Raw genomic sequence first — 18,692 nt, forward strand, 5'->3', positions numbered from 1 at the left:
TCCTGCTGCTGCTCTGACTACCCCTCATCACTTATCTGGGTGTAACTTGTAACTTCATCTGAGCTCACAATCTGCTGCACAGGGGATACAAAGTCCCATTGTCATCAAATAAGACAACCTGACCAACCAGTGCACCTCTGAAACAAAAGCATCACAGAATCCCAGAATGGTTTGGGTTGGAAGAGACCTTAAAGATGATCCAATTCCACCCCCTGGCATGAGCAGACACCTGCCACTAGACCAGGTTGCTCCAAGTCCTGTCCAACCTGGCCTTGGACAATCCCAGAGATGGGGCAGCCACAGCTTCCCTGGGCAACCTGCTTCCAACACACCTGAGAGATTCTGCAGGCAAGAGTGACCAAAAAAAAGTTCTCTCACTGTTATCAGTTGGCACATTTTTAGTTAACTCATTCCACTGACCTGTGAGAGCCGAGGAAAATTTACAAGTAGCTCATCCCACTACCTCAGCCTTGGAAGTGGGAGAACTGGGCCAACATAAGTGAAATAGGGAAGTATTCCATGTGTGGAGACACCATCCCTCTCCAGACCACGGCCCTGGGTCCCACGGGCTCTGGCCAGCAGCAGCACAGGCGCCCAGGGATGGGTGGCTGCGGGTGGAGCCCGGGCAGTGAGCGCAGAGCACTCGCCCTGCACGGCACAAACACCTCCAACATCCACCCACGGGGCACGTCTGGGTCCAAGCCCACTCGGGATCCTCCTGCAGCTGTCTCTGGGATAAGCACACCCCAGTCTGTGACACTGTGACACTGTGACAGCTATTCCTGCTGCGTGGATGCACTGTTTGGAAGCTTCGTGTGAAAGCTGAAACTTGTATTTTTCATTTGCCAGATGACGCTGGCATACTGGTGCCTGGTGAATAATGGCTGTTTGGTGTGCATGGAATTGCCCTCTAACAACTGGAATTCTGTGCTTAACTTCAGAAATAGGGCAGCCACTATTAATAAAATTATGCGTGGAATGTGTCATCCTTCCACAGATGCCGAAGAGCTCTCACTGCACTGAGGCTCAGGACACCCTTCCTATGAGGGTGGAAGGTGTCCCTGCCCACGGCAGGGGTTGGAATGAGATGGTTTATAAGGTCCCTTCCAACCCAAACCACTCTGTGATCACCATCTCTCTCTTGGGACAGTCTGGACTGGCTGGGCAGTGAATCCATCGATGCCTGGGCACAGCAATGGATCTGGACTTGCCCACAAGGAGTTTGGGCACCCGCCCTCACAAGAGTGGAGCAGAACTGACACATCCCAGCGTGGATCTAACCATGCACTGACCACTCTGCAAGACCCCTGGAACAGTTTTTACTCCTAAGAATTATAAGGATAAATACCACTTAGAACCACTGAATCTTTCAGGTTGGAGAAGACCTCTAAGATGGAGTCCAACCATTCCCCCAGCACTGCCAAGGCCACCACTGACCCCTGACCCCAAGTGCCACATCCTCACGGCTTTTAAATCCCTCCAGGGATGGGGACTCCACCACTGCCCTGGGCAGCCTGTGCTAGGGCTGGACCACTCTTTCCGTGAGGAAATTGTCTTTAATATCCAATCTAAACCTCCCCTGGTGCAGTTTAAAGTAATTCCCTCTCACCCTGTCCCTGTTCCCTGGGAGCAGAGCCCGATCCCCCCTGGCTGCTGCCTCCTGCCAGAAGGTCCCACCTGAGCCTCCTTTTCTCCAGGCTGAGCCCCCCCCAAGTCCCTCAGCTGAGCTGTTTCTTGCAGGACTTGACCCCCAAAAATATTAATCTGAAATTTTCTGTGTCTGCAGGGCAGCAATTAACATAATTTGATCTGCATGGCCGTGTCTTTACTGATGCACAGGAGTTGCAGACACAACTCATTTGAGAAATCCAGAGGAAGGGACAATCCCACAGCCGAACAGTCAGGACAAAGCACTGCCCACATATTGTACTGTTCTATTAACAGATGAAAGGATTATTTTTGGACCATTGTCTAAAAAGAGCTTTTCCCAAGCCTTAAAGTGGATATTTTTGTTTCTAATCTTTCCTGCTCACTGCTGCCATTTTTACCTTCCTGAAGGGTGAAGGTGTGAACCAAGGCAGCAGCAGTGGCTAGCTCAGTGTGAACTGTTCTGCAAGCCAATATATGGAAATGTAGCCACAAGTGATGCCCAAATTTAGTAGTTCACACTGATGCCAAGCCCTGAGGTTTCTGTTATTCACTTTGTCCCATCAAATTCCCAGTAAGTGTATAAAAACAGTGGTTTGGGGGTCACTTACCACATCCACATGTGTCAATCTAGCACACGAAATTGTTCAGAGGCAGAGAAAACACACACACAACTCTTCACGGGTGAAAAATAGTCCCATTCCTCCTCTGGAACAAACAAGACCAGATCTTTTCTCTCCTAATTACCAGGGAATTTGTGAACAGGCAGTACCTGGGGCTGACATGCTACACCAGAGCCATGGTTGCATCCACATTTAATATCCCTTATGTACAGGCTGCAAATATCACAAAAGGAAGAGGAAAAACACTCACAGAAGTCAAGTAATTCTGATTTTATATTCAGGCTTTGCAAATCAAGGATGTCCTATTTTACTATTCATTCAAGGCAAAAGTCTACACAGGCATGTCAAAAGCAGGAATTGAAAAACAGTGAACACAACAGTCTTGAAAATACGTTTAATGTCTAATCTTATACAAAAGTGACAGCATTTTCAAAAAAATATCAAATCCTGTATTTATAGCTTCTCACTATCATACAGCAATATTTGTTTCATCTAAAGAAAATACAGCAGCAGGTGATAATCTATACTTTAAAGATGTGATTGCTTATATTTCGTATTGTAAACAAATGCAGTATGTCAACCTCAAAGCACAAGTCAAAACGAACTCCTCAGCAATTGAACTCAAAATGATGCATAGAAATGTACAAATTCCATTGCAAAAGCTTCAGGCCAGAAGTTGCTCACACTTGACATAACATGTGATAAAGTTACTACACGGTATATAGTGACACCTTGAGTTTTTACACAATAGATTAACAGGAATACCCTTTTCACTGCTATGCAAAGAACTCTGCTCACAAAAACAAAGGGGTTATGAAACAGTTTTCATGACCTCAAGAAATACGAATATACATTGAAAAACATCCCATATATATTGAATTTTAGCCTAAATGTTCCAGTAATAAATCCTGCCTATTTCAGGAAGAACCTAGAAGTCTAGTTACTTTTACAAAACCCCCTTCCAAAAATCATTACTTGCTACTTCTGCTTTATCCTTTCCTACCTCTTCCCATTCCCTGCAGAGACATATGGCCAGTGCAATTCCAACTGGAGTGCTGCTACTGCATGATCCATTCATTTGGAATAAATGTTTTTTCATTACAATGATTTACAGTCTAAGGCTGCAGGTATCAAAAAAGCACTTGAGCAAATGCAGTCAATGTTGCTTGTATTAATTTTTAATTAGTCTTGCCAAGTCTGCTTGGGGGGCAACTGGGTTTTTTTTAACGTTAGTGAAGCACTTTTGGTTCTTATTCCAAGGGTTAAGTTGCTGGGGTTTAAGTTGAAATGTTAAAAGTATTTTTGTTCAGCTCCAGTACTGTCTTCCTAAAACAAAAAGTAGACATTCCTTTGCTATCAGCTTTCATGGCGTTGGATTAAAGCAGCCACAGCTCAGCTGGCTGCTTTCTCCTGCAAAAATACCGTAGGACTTTGCCATAAAGGCTATGACTACCAAGGAGCATCACCACCAGGTCACCCCATGTGCTTTTAGTGTCCATCACATGCATGCAGGAAGCCATGAAGGTACTGGAAGAGAATGAACTCGTGTTCACAGTTCCATGATTACAAAGACTCCCTAATGAGCTACCATGTGAAGCAAAATCTGTTCCTAATTCTACCCACAGAGGCTAAGTTAGGAGATCCCCAGCTGTGGAGGAAACAAACTGTCCGTGGTCCAAGCGTAGGCCGTGAAGTACCACCAAGAGACGTGGCTGTGTCTCGGCAAATCCCTCGGATGTGCTTGGCACAGATATGGCAAGAACATGAAAACTCAGGGCAGTGCCCCTTGGGAGAGGCAGCTGCACAGCAGTGCACAGGCTTCCTGACATTCAATTTCTCCCAAATTCCACCTACTCTGTGAGGTATGCAGACACCCAGCTGGGAACAGGGGGCTGCTCCCAGGGACAGCGAACGAGACCCCCTCGCGCCCAACCGCGGCAACAAGGATCTCGTGACACAACTGTGCCAAGAACTGCTGGGAAGGGAATGCTCAGGTTGGGCTTTAAGCTCAAGTTCAGTTTCCAGGGACTCTGAAAAAGTCTGCCAGGTTTACACAACCCAGCAGCCAAGTCAAATTTGAAATGACTAGAACCCAGGTCAGAAATAGGGAAGTACCTATGCGGGGATCAGTTTCTCTTTACACAGACCAAGCCAAACTTCCAACCACCACAGAATGAGAACTGGCAACAGGATGTCCTCATTTGCATGCATAAAACTCACATTTTGCTGATTCAAAGTTAACTGCACATCCAGGTTATTTCACTTGCACAGGAATGCCTGTTTGTGAACACCAACAGTGTGCTGACAAGCCACAGCAAGGCTTCCAAACGTGGCTCTTCTCCTCCGTAGTCCCAGACCGAGCAACTGGTTTGAGTATGTACAAAATGCTGAGAAAACCTTCGAGTTCACATGCTCTGTCTTGTTAGTTTGAATTACTGTAGCACGTTCAAATATTAGGTTTCTTGACTAAAATGTTGAAACACTTTCCCTATTGACTTTTTAGAATAACCTGAAAATAGACAAAATATGACTATCCATCCATCCGTTCAATGACCAGCACGAGTCTGGCAACAAGACTTAAAGCATTCATGGAAATTTAAGAATTAACTTTTTTTAATTCCGTGGGCCTGATTCTTTATAATCCTTACATGGCAACTCCTGTTTTTCCAAGGAATACTTGCCAACATAAGAACCACAGGTGTGTTAGTTGATTTCTTCTCTTTGTATTTCACTTGATTAAACCAAATAATTATGCCAGCATATGAGCAGGGTAAATTGATGTAAACTGCTCCTTCATACCTCAAATGCACATATAAGAGGCAATATTCTTCACAGCCCCATACATTACTGAAACAAAAACTGTAAAAATCTCTGTAAGTAGTGGATGAAGGTGGAAAACTACAGTATTCTGTTGCCCAGAACGTATTCAGCGGTAAGGCTGCAAGAGACAATAAGTCATGGTCAATACAGGCTTTTCACACAGCAGTTCATTCACAGTTACAAATATTCTTAATGAATCACAAATTCATCCTTATTACTTATTATTCCCTCCCTATTGCCTTAGCAGCAATCTCTTCAGATTAAACAGATTATTTTCTCTTTCAGAATTATTACAAGGCTTTCCCCCCTTTTTTTGGTTTTTGGAGTCTTTCCAAGCAGTGGAAGACCACTATAATATGAGACATACTCCAATTTAACATAATTTCACCATCCTAGTATATTTAGTATTTAACAAGTTGCTCCTATCCCACTGACTTGAGGAATAAAACAGGTGTGCTGAAAGTCCTTACCTGCACTAGCAGGTCTTATGCTATTCAATTTTCCCACTTAAATGTGAAATACTTTAGAGTAATTTGAGACCAAAATTAAATACTCACATGGGGACCACCAGGCATTGATGGAGCACCAGCAGGACCAGATGGCACTTGAAAAGGATTAGGGGGCGTAGGATATAGTCCTGGAGCTGGATATGATCCTGTGGGTGGAGGGAATGGCCCGGGCGGTGAAGGTCCCCACGTTCCAGGCGGGACCGTACCCCATGGTACTGTCGGCGCAGCCCCAGGAGTCTGGGTAGGAGCGGAATATGGCCCTGGGGGTGGATATGGCATGCTGGGAGCAGGATACTGCCCTCCCATTGTTGGTCCCCATGCTCCAGAGGGCATGGATCCCCATGGCCCAACAGGAGCAGGAGGTGCAGCTGGCTCTGTTGGACCTCCGTAAGGTCGTGGAAGCTCTGGAAAGGGCATATTTGGTGGAGGATACTGCCCTGGCGGGACAGGACCTGGCACAGTTGGGGGTGGATATGGACCACCAGGAGGAGGGCAGGAGGGTCCAGTAGGAGGAGGAGGAAATGGAGCAGGCGGTCCCGGGGGCATTGAAGGATACATTCCCGTTGGAGGAGGTCCGAAGGGCACGCTGGAAGCCGATGTGTTTGGTGGCAGTCCGGTTGGAGTCATAGGGGGGGCACTGGGGTTATTCCAAGGGTTGGAAGCCGGCCAGCCCTGCGGAGGCTGCCCGGGCTGCTGGCCAGGCTTGGTGCTGCTCACTTTGGAGGTTTTAGCAGGCGACTGGTCTGGTAAAGCATCTGCCAACTGAAAGACAAAGCGCCGGTGAGAACGGAACGTGCCCGCCGGAGTTCCCAGCTGCAGACATCCCCCCACCACGTGGCTACATCCCAGCTGCCGGAGCGGCAGGAGAAGAGCTCTTGGTGGCTGCACAGAGATGATTACATTCATTTTTGTGCAGCTCCTATCACTAAGGCAGCAGAGACATTCTGACAGGCCGCAGTTAAAAACCCAGAGATAAAAGGTGACCTACCACACGGAACAACAGGCAACTGCAGCACAAACCTGAAAACATTTTCCTAGATTTCCATTACAACTATCCTGATGCCATTAAAGCACAGCTCCTTTGTTAATATCACAGGAGAGAACCCAGGAGGCATCCAGTAGCTTCCGAAGTTTAGTCCAGGGATTGCTACATCTACCCAAAAGGAAAACACCACGACTGTGATACAGAGGAAATCTCTCAGCTGTCAGCTCTCCTTTTCCTTCAAAAAACTGTGTCAGCTTTTGGAATAATCAACACAACTGGCTGATCTTCAGGAAAGAAAAACTGTTACTTACCGAAAAATCATCAGTTCCAGACATTGTGCTGAAAAGTAAGGTGAGATAAAGTGAAATTTGTTGAAAATAATAAAGGTATTTTTAAGCAAGACTTCATGAGACATCTACATTTGTCTCATTCAGAGCACAGCAAGTGCTGAACTGGCAGCAACTCTTGGTGCCTTGGTTTCAGTGCCTCTGGCCCACACCAGGTCCTGGACCACGGATCAGGGTGATCAGTGCATGTGTCTGCTGGGACACCTGTGCCCAGGTGTTGCTTTGGGGATCCCCGGTTAGTGAGGTAATGGGAATAAACTTACTCTTTGTGTTTTAGCCCTGCGTTTGTGGCTGTCCCAGCTGCCTCCCTGTGCTCACAGAGCAACCCAAACACCTTTCTCTGGATTAAGTTCCCATGAAAAGGAAAGTCCTGAGCCTCCACCTGCCTCAGCTCAGCCAGGTGCAACACAGGATAGAAATAGGTCACATTGCAATAGGAAAAAATATTTTAAGCATTCATATGGAATATATGGAGCCTGCCCAGACAGGGAGGCCTGGGAAAGATTCCAGGTGTTCTCTAAACTGGGATTTGGAAAAGGTATAGCAGGATTCTTGTGGGGGAAGTCAATGCATCTAAACCAAAACATGATTGTCGCTATTGGGGCGGCCACGACACGCAGGGACAGTGCCTCTTTCAAGGGCCAAAAAGCCATTTATTAAACAAAGCAGCCTCTTTTATACACCTTTTTATGTTATCATCCGTGTTACATATTCACTGGCTGCTAAACTACTACAATAGGCTCATTGGCTATTACTAACTACAACATACTACCATTGGCTACCTACAGCATAAGCATTCAAGCATTCAAAAAAATAACAGGTTTGGATATGTTGCTGTTTTCTCCTTCTACTGTTTAACTTTCTTGCTTCTGTTGATACTACATTCTCATGGGTAAAAACTAATTGTTTTTCTTCTCACTGACTTTTCTCACAGTCCTTCTCTAGCCAAAGTAACAGGCCTGAGCTGTAATTTTACAAAGGCAACAAGGCCTTCATTTTATAAGGTTTTACTTAAATACCACACATGATTAAATCAGAGAATCACGGAAGGGACCTTACGGACCACGTAGTTCCAACCTCCTGACATGGGCAGGGACACCTTCCAACCCCATCCAACCTGGCCTTGAACACTTCCAGGGATGGGCCAGCCACAGCTTCTCTGGGAAACCTGTGCCAGGGCCTCACCACCCTCAAAATTCTTCCCAATATCCCATCCAGCCCTGCCCTCTGGCACTGGGAAGCCATTCCCCCTTGTCCTGTCACTCCAGGCCTTGTCCCCAGTCCCTCTCCAGCTCTCATGGAGCCCCTTTAGGCCCTGCAAGGGGCTCTGAGCTCTCCTTGGAACCTTCTTGTCTCCAGGTGAACACCCCCAGCTCTTCCAGCCTGGCTTCAGAGCAGAAGGGCTCCAGCCCTTGGAGCATCTTCATGGCCTCCTCTGGACTTGCCCCAATAGGTCCATGTCCTTCAGATGCTGGGGACCTCAGAGCTGGAATCCCCACACAGATCTTATGGCCAGAAATAAAAGAACTATAGTTTGCTAATGGTTTATCCTCCAATTATTTCAGAACACACCAAGGGCAGGGGATGCTCTTATTTACGTTCACCAATTCCAGTAACTGACTATAGAGGTGTCACTAATACGTATCCAACTTCCAACGTCTCCACACTTCCAAGGAGCACTAAAAATAGGGATCAATGAGCCATATTAACAAATAACCAGAGGTGTGGAACTGTTAAAAAGATGACCAAGACCAGCCAGAAAGTCTTAGGGGAGAGTGTAGGAGCCAGAAAGGAATGTAAGAGGAGGAAAAATGCAAAAGAGACATCAAGAGTACAAATACTACTGCAAGGTTAATTCCCACAAAACACAGTCTTTGTATTCCCCTTGCTCATGGCAAAGAACTGACTTCTAAGACAGAGAATGGTCTCAGGGATGGAGGTGTGTACAGAAAGCCTGGATCAAATAGGTTCATAAGCTCCCTTAGATTAATATGTATTCACATTATTTACATTATATTATTTATACATTCATCTCTGAAACTGTACTGTAAATTTATTATTATCTACACAATTTCCTAATGTTAGGACAGTTCTGGATCAGAACAAGGGGCCATTTAGCTCAGCATCCCATTTTATCTTAACAATGACCAGTAGAGAAGAACAAGAACAGCAATGACACTCACCCCCCAACACTTCAATGATTCCAAGCTTAGACACTTCCTAAGCTGTACACAATTTCTATGGAGTAATAACCCTCAAATAATTCCTTTTTTACTAACACATCCAGTTTCCTCACTTAGATGAGGAGATGTCTCATTTGCCCACTTCAGTGCTGTTCCTACAACACCCACTGGCAAGGAACTCCATGGGCTGCTATTTGTTGCACAAAAGCCACCTCCTTTTTTTGTTCCAAACCTGGATTTTACTAGTTTCACTTGTTGGTCCTCCATTCTTGCAGCTGAGGAAATCAGCAAGTCTATTCTTATCCACCCTGCCCATGCTGATCATTATCCTACAGATTGTTACCATTTTCTTTCAGCTGTCCCTTCTCCAGGCTGAGCTCCAGCTCATTCCCCTGACCCTTGTCCAGCAGCTATTCCATACCTTTCATTATTCTCCCTGCCTCAATTTGAGGCTTTTCCAAGTCTTTTGTATCTTTTGGGATGAATGACAAGAAAGAAACACAGAGAATTGAAGATGTGGGATAATAATTGATTTATACAGTATCATAATTATGCTCTGGTTTGTCTTCTATTTCCTTCCTGATACTTCTTAATTTTTCAGCTGCTTTTTGATCCCCATGGAACTGACACTTCTGTGGCAATATTTCACTCCTCAGTGTCAAGGGTCAGCCCAGCATTTTATATGTGAAATTATATGCACCGCTCTACATTTATCTACTCTGAATCACAGCAGATTTATTGCCATTGAATTATTTCTGCTGATTTATTACCCAATCCTTACTTTCCTGAATGGCTTTGTATCAACAAGACACTGTTCATCTCATTTCCCAAGTTATTTATGACCACACGGAACAACCCAGACCTCTGTGGAAACACAGTGAACTTTTCAAGGTACACCTAATAATTTAAAAAACTCTTTTAAGAAATACCTAGTAATTTAAATAAACCTTTTAAGAAGCACCTAATAATTTAAATAAGCCTTTTAAGAAATAAGTATCTACAAAGTTGATGGAATTCAGTGCCTAACTGCATGAATAAAAAGGTTTGTTAAAACTCCAGTATCAATTTGTAACAGCAGTAGTTCTTTCAAGTAAGGAGTCTTTGTCTCAGATGAGGGACATGTTCAGATCAAGAACTCTTTGTTTAAAATTGAGAAACCAACCGAACTACATCAGGGAAGTGGTTTCTGCTCCTGTTATTAACAGCTCAGCTGTCTGAGACATATCTACCAGAAACTCAATTTCTCTTCAAGAAATATCTCTTCTGCTAAGAATTCATTAATATTTGCAATTAACCACACTCAATAAATTGGCAGGTGCGTTTTGGTGGAAGCTTTTTCATATAACCCCAAAAATAAAGGAAATCAATCATTAATATAGAGACAGTTACAAAAAAAATTTTACATACGTGAACAGGTAATAATAATAATCATCATAATCAGGTTATCAAAAAACACCACCAAAACAGGTCAAGAGAATCCTCATTTCTTTAGGCAGATGGAGAGATGGGATAAGACCAACTGAAAAACAGATCTATAACAGATTGAAAAAAGTCCACAGAAGAGGCTGAACATTTGCTGCGAGGGAGAGAAGGAAGAGAAGAAATGAAACTAAAGGAGAACTCAGAAGAAAATCCTGGGATCTGTCACAAAAGTGTCAGGGAGAAGTAAATTCAAGTCAAGCAGTGGGTGAACACGGTTGAAACAGGCCTGCTTCCCAAATATCAACTAATATCCCCAATATCTGTTAGCAGATCATTCCCAAATATTTCTGTGCCATGAAAACGAAGGGAACAATTCTACTGCATGATTTATGGGGGGGGGGGGGGGGGGGGGAGTAGTTAAGCACAGCTTATAATGAGATTTAGTGGCTTTTTTACTTTGGCAAGCAGACAAGAGCAACATTTGTTGGCAACATTTGGGATAACTGAGCCCATGCCAAGCATGTCAAGGATCCTCTTGCAGACAGGATGGCCTATTTCAGGGATGTTTTTTAAACAGACATTTAATCTGGGCACTGCCACCTTCATTTCATAAAAAAGAAACTGAAATTACCCTTAACATTCAGACAACATATGAACTCATCTGTACTTAGATCTGGAATCTATATTCCATTCAGGTTGTTCACCACTAGTTAAAGAATTTCAGTCAAAACCTTACAGGAATACCAATTATATTAATACAATTATTGCCCAAGGCATTCACATGCTCACAGATCAGACTCAGAGACAGTGTCAGACAGAAGACCTCCAAGTAACTAAATTTTAAAGTCCCCCCATGTCACACTTTGGCTCAAGATTTTAGAAAAAACCCCACACAGAATGGGGGCTTGATGAGATTTTGAGAGTCATCAGGATTAACAAATGGACTCCTGAATTAACCAATTATTTCTTGAAGCCTTCCTAGTGCACAAGCATTGATATGAGCAGAGAAAAACTCATCAATGGAACAGACATTTATTCTGCCACATTTAAACTCTACTCCAAATTACCTTTCCTGGAGTTGGGATGAAGAAAGAGAAAAGGAGGATGGTTCAGGAGTTAAAGTCATTTGGCAGGGAGCAGAAAGACAACAGAGCTGGCAGCATTCAGTGAAGTCCTGTTTGCATCCACTATGCTGTAGGATAAGATTTCCTTTGTTTTCCGAAGGCCAACGCCCCTGGAAACATCTCCAGCTTTCCAGAAGCCCAGAGCCTGCCAGCTCCAGCTCTGCTGGTCAGGGCATCACCTCTCAGCCACCTCTGAGCACATAAACGGCCAGAAGCACAAAACTGAAATGAGGGATGGTGAGAGATGACCAATGCCTGCAAAAAAAGGCTGCCAGGAGCTGAATCCCTCTCACCCTTTATCCTGAAGAGCCATGAGAGGCAGGAAGGACTTCACTGCACCTGCCCAGAAATGATACCCTGCAAAACCTTCAGGCCACAGGCCAAGGCCTCCTGGACATCCATGAGCTGCTCCCAAAAGTTACCAGCAGGTAGGTGAGACGAGCGAGGCTGCCGGGCTCATGCTGCGCTGGGAAGAGAGAAAGGCTGGGAAGCACAACTCCAACACGGCTCTGGCAGGAGAGCTCCTCCAACAGCGCTCACAACCAACTGGTGGCTTTCAGAGAGGTCTGTGAAACGCCTGTTCCTGGAAGCGTGGTGCTACGTGTGCCGTGCTAAATCCGTCCTACTAAACAGCTTCCACAACAAACCAGCTCCACGGTGGTTTTTTGAGCTCTAAACCCTCTTGGATTGCATCCATCTCACTGCAACTATGGGTGTAGTAGCAATTTTCCCATGCTTTTGCCTTTCCTGGCTTTTATCCACCATCAGTCCTTACCGACCCTCGTTAGGAAGAGCTGTCCAAAGCACTTCTTCTTCCTTACCCAAAACTCAGCATCCACTGCTTTCCTATTTTTTTTGAGTTGTTTGACATTTTTCCAACACTTGACGTGCCAGATTTAGTTCCTGTCTCCAAGATCATCTTTCAAACACAGAAAAAGGTTTTCTGGATGCAACAGGCTGTGCTGCATTTCCACTGGGTGGCACGGCTGCCTCGGCAGAGAGGTTCCTTTGTCACTCTAACATGACTAATTCCTACCAGCATAACCTCATCTACAACAGGATTTCTGCCCACATAAGTGTAACTACCCAACATAGCACACGGAGAAAATGGAAGAGACACCAAATCTTTGACAGCTTCTAAATGTTTTCTAAAATATGCAAATTTCTGCAGCTTCAGGCATTAAATATCAACACTTCAGAGCTGGCCTTTATAGAATCCCAGAATGGTTTGGGTTGGAAGGGACCTTAAAGATCATCTCATTCCACTCCCTGCTATGGGCAGGGACACCCTCCTCCACTAGGCCAGGCTGCTCAAAGCCCCATCCACTTCCAGGGATGGGGCAGCCACAGCTTCTCTGGGAAACCTATGTCAGGGCTCACCACCCTCACAGCCAAGAATTTCTTCCTAATATCCCATCCAACCCTGCTCTCTGTCAGTGGGGAAGCCATTCCCCCTTGTCCTGTCACTCCATGCTCTTTAAAACAGTCCCTCTCCATCTTTCTTGCAGACTCTCTTCAGGTACTGGAAAGCCACAATTAGATCACCCCAAAGCCATTTCTTCTCCAAGTTGAACCACCCCAACACTCTCAGCCTTTCCTCATAGGAGAGCTGCTCCAGCCCTCTGATCATCTTGGTGGCCTCCTCTGGCCCTTTCCCCATCTTTAATGCCTCCCCAGTGCTCAGATACCATAAAATAATTTGGTGTGCCCTGGGTCTTTATCCATTGGGAGAACAAAGTTAATTGACAAACTAAACCAACAGCTACATCATCAGTGGCTATGAGAGATTTGGGGATATTTCTGCCCCTTTCCCTGTCTGTTATGACCGAAAAAATGACGAAGATCAGTATTCAGATCTTCAGGACAAATTTCATTAAGACCGACAACCAAATTGTGGCATTTGCTATAAATTACCGACTACCAAAAAGAAAATAATTCTTCAAAACAGAGATCCTGGCAGTTTCCAAGACCTGTAAAATACAAAGCCACAAGGATCTACGATCTGTGCCAGCTCTTCACCCTTGTCAGGCCATTCAGTTTCACAGCTGCCTCCCCACCAAGGCCAGACCTGATCCCTTCATCTCGTCCCCAAACTCAGCCAGATGGCCCCACACCCGGCAGACACAGATCACAAGGAGGTGCCTTGTTCATGTGCCAGCTGTGACACAAAGTCAGGGCAGAACAGAGAGCCTCCCCTGCCAAAGATTCCTCCTGTCCACACCACGCAGGCCTGGGAATCCTGAAAAAGATGTATTAGTCCAGCAGCTTGGAATGATTAAAACTGATCTTTCAGAGTTGCCTCTAAATTATCTTGAGAGCTACAGAGCCTCACATCACAGAATCCTAGAATGGTTTGGGTTGGAAGGGACCTTAAAGCTCATCCCTTTCCACCTCCTGCCACGGGCAGGGACACCTTCCACTATCCCAGGTTGCTCCAAGCCCCATCCAACATGGCCTGGAACTCCTCCAGGGATGGGGCAGCCACAGCTTTCCTGGGCAGTCCCTGTTCTCCTCTCAAGCATCATCAGCTTAATTACTGTAATTGTTTTAAGTGAAATAAACACACTCACTCTGAGGAGTGGCTATCAAACAGCTTCACTGCAGGGTTTTGGTGTGTCACCCCCGAACAAAACACCAAACCCATGTGTCACATTCCAGCTGTAACCTCACTGCTGACACACAAACCCACACACCTTTCTGCTCCTTAGCAGAGGCTCTTTCACAGGAAAACCACTTCTCAAGATTCACACCTGGCGCCTTTCACATCTTCATCTGGCACTGTTAAAACGGACTTGAATGAACTCAAGCTTCAAGAATACCCAAACTGCTTTCCAGGACTGGCCTGATATTCACCACATATTTCCTTCAGCTACACCGATCTCCACAGGTCCTGGGAAGGGCAGTTTCAGGGTGTGTCATTTTGGTTTCAAAAAGACAAAGCACTTACTTCTGCTCATACACACCACTGGCAGTAAGGCTGAATACCATCAGATCAGCACAGTTTTCCACGGAATTGACCTGGAAACAAGTTTTCCATCAGAAATAAAACCTGTCAGGCAGGCAGCGCTCGGGGGGCACAGATACCACGCAGTGCTGGCCCTCCCCCGTAAGTCAGCTGCCTTAAATACGTTAAAATTTGATAAACCAACTTCTCATCAACTCTGAAAAACTGGATTTCCTGAGCCCTTCTTTAGAGAAGAAGCTTTAAGTTAAAGTCACTTATATGTAATCCACGCTCATTGATGTGCTCATTAATAGACTACGACCACACAATACAAAAAAAAAAGCCGAACAAATATGTAACCCAGGCAAGACAGCGCCACCAGCGCTACAGAGCCACCAGGCCCCGCCACAAGCGACCCCCGGTGCTCTGCAGGGACCAGCACCGCCCGCCCCCCGCAGGCGGGGCGGCACCTCCGGGATGTCTGAGGCGCGGCGCGGCGGCTCCCCGGCCGCAGCCCCCCCGCCCTCCCGCGCTCCCCGCGGCGGCGCAGGGCCCGTGCTGGCGGCGGGGCCGGGTCGCGGTACCTGTGCGGGGGGAGCCGGCGCAGGCCCGGAGCGACGCGGCGGCCGCAGCTCCACCGCCACCGCGACGGGCACCGGAACCGGAACTGCGTCACGGCGGCCACGCCCACACCGACACACCGGAGGGGCGCGCTTGGCCACGCCCCTCTATGGCCGCTGCGTCACAGGCACCGCCCACCCCGGCGTGGACACGCCCCCCACCGTCTGCAGCGCGCGTCACAGACCACACCCACCCGCGCGGCCACGCCCACGCGTGTCCCCGCCCACACGCGCCGAGCCATTGGCCACGCCCCTCCGCCGTTAGGCCACGCCCCCGCCTGCCCATCACAGCAGCGCTGTCTGGGTGGGGTCACGTGACAGCGAGCGCGGCCCCGCCCCTTCGCGGCGCGCGGCAGGCCCCCCCCCCCCCCCCCCCTCACGCGGTCACGTGATGCCCTCCCTGAGGGCCGGGCGCGGCCCGTGGGGGGACTCGGCTCGGGGTCCCTCCGGAAATGTCCCTCGGGCCCCGAGAGCTGCTGTTAAAAAGCGTTTCACCACCATTTTCACCGCTGCCGTTAAAAAATAAAAAAAAAAGTAGTAGCTTGATTTGTCGCCCCCCTCGTCCGTCAGTCAAAACCTGCGCTGTGCAGTTCAAGACGAGCAGCAGAAACCCACAAAGCAAAGCGCTTGCGTTTCTGTCCCTTTAACAGAAAAACAAGTCAAAATATTCTCCGTGTTAAAAAGAGGTATCAATTTAACCACTAAGAAATTAAAATATTATTCCTATGTACAAGCTAAATTGCCATGAACGGTTCCAGTAAAAGCTCCAAGAACATTGGTTTGTTCAGACCTACAGCCAACAGCTGCCAGCACAAATGCTGCAGCAGAAGCTGCACAACTCCTGTCATGTTTAACACTGTAATTAATAATCATATAAACAGCTAATTCTCATGGATCTATATGACTGCTGAAAATCTAATTCTGATTTTCTTCTCACCCAGTAGGAACAAATGAAGGCAATCCTGACAGCTCCAACAATTCCACCACGTTCCCGAGAGCTTTGTCCAAACTCTCCTTGACCTCTGTCAGCCTTGGGGCCATGACCACTGGCCTGGATTTCCCCTCAGCTTGCACAAAATCCCACCAAATTTTCATTTTAAGTTATCCCAAAGCATCCAGTTTTCATGTTTCAAACCTAAAGCTGCACCTGAAATCTGGATTTTCCCTTTGCCCTCTCCCTGTGTCCCCAGCCCCCGTGGCAGGGCCCAAACACGCAGTGTGATTCCCTGCCCTGCCCTTCCCAGCTATGGCACTAATCCTGAGCCTTTCCATGCCCGGATAATTCCGTTAAACTCAGCAGAAACGTGGGCACAGGCGATGCCCAGCACATGCCGACCCGGCCGCTGGCGCCCTTCCCTTGGGAGTGAGCATCTATTTGTGCTTTTCAAGGTCATTGTTTGGCCGCTTCTGAAGTAACAGGGAAAATGCAGCAGCAGGAGCAGGAGCTGGGCGCTGGCAGCCCAGAAACTGCCGGTGTCCTGGGCTGCATTCCCAGGAGCGTGAGCAGCAGTGAGAGGGGGGAAATCTGCCCCTCTGCTCCACTTCCCTGAGACCCTGCTGGAGTGTTGTGTCCAGCTCTGCGGACCCGAAAATCAGAAGGAGGTGGAGCTACTGGAGCAAGTCCAGAGGAAATCATGGAGATGCTCCAAGGGCTGGAGCCAGGCTGGGAGAGCTGGGGGTGTTCACCTGGAGAAGAGAAGGCTCCAGGGAGAGCTCAGAGCCCCTTGCAGGGCCTAAAGGGGCTCCAGGAGAGCTGGAGAGGGACTGGGGACAGGGGCCTGGAGTGACAGGACAAGGGGGAATGGCTTCCCAGTGCCAGAGGGCAGGGTTAGATGGGATATTGGGAAGAATTTTGAGGGTGGTGATGCCCTAGCACAGGTTTCCCAGAGAAGTGTCTGGGAAGTGTCGAAGGCCAGGTTGGATGGGGCTTGGAGCAACCTGGGCTAGGGGCAGGTGTCCCTGCCCATGGCAGAGGTTTGGAACTGGGTGGTCTTTAAGGTCCCTTCCAACCCAAACCATTCTGGAATTCTATGGTAGCTGTAACAGGCATGAAACTGCAATATTTGTACTGACTGATTTTCATAAATAATTATTACCAAAACTAAATGGACGTTTGCTATAGACCCCACCCTATAAGGACATGACAACCTGCCCTCTGAATTTAAATAAAAGCCATGGAAAATTTAGGCTGACTTCACAGCTCTTTCACAATTGCCTTTCTGAGTCCAGCAATCACTGGGAGTTCCTGTAGGAACAGCCCTTTTGGCGTGCCTCATTGGGAGAAATGAGCAAATAAGAATGAAATCAATTCTCCTCCCAGCTGTGTTCAGGGCACCTTTGCTTTTCCACGCTTGAAAGGGCAGTGCTGTGAGCGGCTGCTGCTGTGTCCTGGGCTGCCAGTGGTGACAGCAGGAGTCCCCAGAGCTTGATGTTTCTTCCTGAACAATCTGGTAGTTAGAAACCTTAATTAATGAGCAAAACATGCAGCCGACAGCAGTGGTGATGTCTCACTCTAAATATCAGACTGGGACTGCAATAGCACCTTTTAATCAATAATCTCACCAGCCAACCTCACCAGGCTTAACGTTAGGATCACGCAGTATGTAGAAGCAGAAAAGGAAGATGAATTTTTTATCTTTTTCCCCTCCTTTGGGCAAATGCAGCTCTTCAGCTGTGTATGTGTATATGCTGAAGGCTGCAAAACGAATCTCAGAATGGTTTGGATTGGAAGGGACCTTAAAGACCATCTTGTTCCAACCCCATGCCATGGGCAGGGACACCTTCCACTAGATGAGGTTGTTCCAAGCCACATCCAACCTGGCCTGGAACACTTCCAGGAATGAGGCAGCCACAGCTACTTTGGGCACCCTGTGCCATCACGGAATTTACATTCAATTGATTCATCTTAGTGCCAGAAATAGGTCTTGGGAGGGGCTACCACCAAGCCCTGGCCCCATCCTATTGGAAGATGTTACTTTGCACACTAAATTATGTAATGAAAGAAACATTGGGATGAAATTGTGAATTTAAATTATTCAGAAGGGCTGTTTGGTGTAATAATGTGAGGGCAGTTCTTTATTGCAGGCCTGCATTGCAGAGCCTGTGCTGCTGCCTGTGTGCTACAAGTATTGGCCACTCTGTTTTTAGCTCAGCTTCATGTAAATATTTGGATTGGAAGGAAGCTCTGGTCTAACTTCTGTCTCAAAACAGGGATAGCTGTGAACCTTGTCTGCATGAGTTCTGAGTGTCTCCAAAGTCGGAGATTGCTCAACCTCTCTGGATGTTCCATCCCTAAATACAGCCCCTGTGAGTGCTGCCATTATTCCCTGCACCCTGTCAGACTTTCCCTTGCTGTACTTGTGGCTTGTCCTCCTGCCACGTACCTCTGCCCACTCAGTACCACCCGCCTGGATGGCTGGAGGCTACTCTGAGGTCCTTCCTACCCTCTCTCCCAGCTCAAAAATACAA

General features: G+C 47.0%; 1 protein-coding gene across 2 annotated transcripts; it reads right to left on the reverse strand.

Annotated features, from left to right (window-relative positions):
• Positions 1 to 2,649: 2,649 nt before the first annotated feature.
• On the reverse strand, positions 2,650 to 15,255 carry MAPK1IP1L (mitogen-activated protein kinase 1 interacting protein 1 like). Of its 2 annotated transcripts, XM_082283622.1 has the most exons (5): positions 15,189 to 15,255; positions 14,608 to 14,678; positions 6,896 to 6,923; positions 5,648 to 6,361; positions 2,650 to 5,208 (listed from the first exon to the last, which is right to left on the reverse strand). In XM_082283622.1, exons 2-5 carry the CDS (start codon positions 14,646 to 14,648, stop codon positions 5,197 to 5,199), a joined length of 795 nt encoding a protein of 264 aa, XP_082139748.1. In that variant the 5' UTR covers positions 14,649 to 14,678; positions 15,189 to 15,255; the 3' UTR covers positions 2,650 to 5,196. The 2 variants fall into 2 exon arrangements, with proteins under 2 accessions (XP_082139748.1, XP_082139749.1); XM_082283623.1 differs by lacking the exon at positions 14,608 to 14,678.
• Between the last annotated feature and the right edge of the window lie 3,437 nt (positions 15,256 to 18,692).

The sequence above is a fragment of the Coloeus monedula genome (genome assembly GCF_965178545.1).
Source record: "Coloeus monedula genome assembly, chromosome: 6".
Taxonomy (NCBI): Eukaryota; Metazoa; Chordata; class Aves; order Passeriformes; family Corvidae; genus Coloeus; species Coloeus monedula.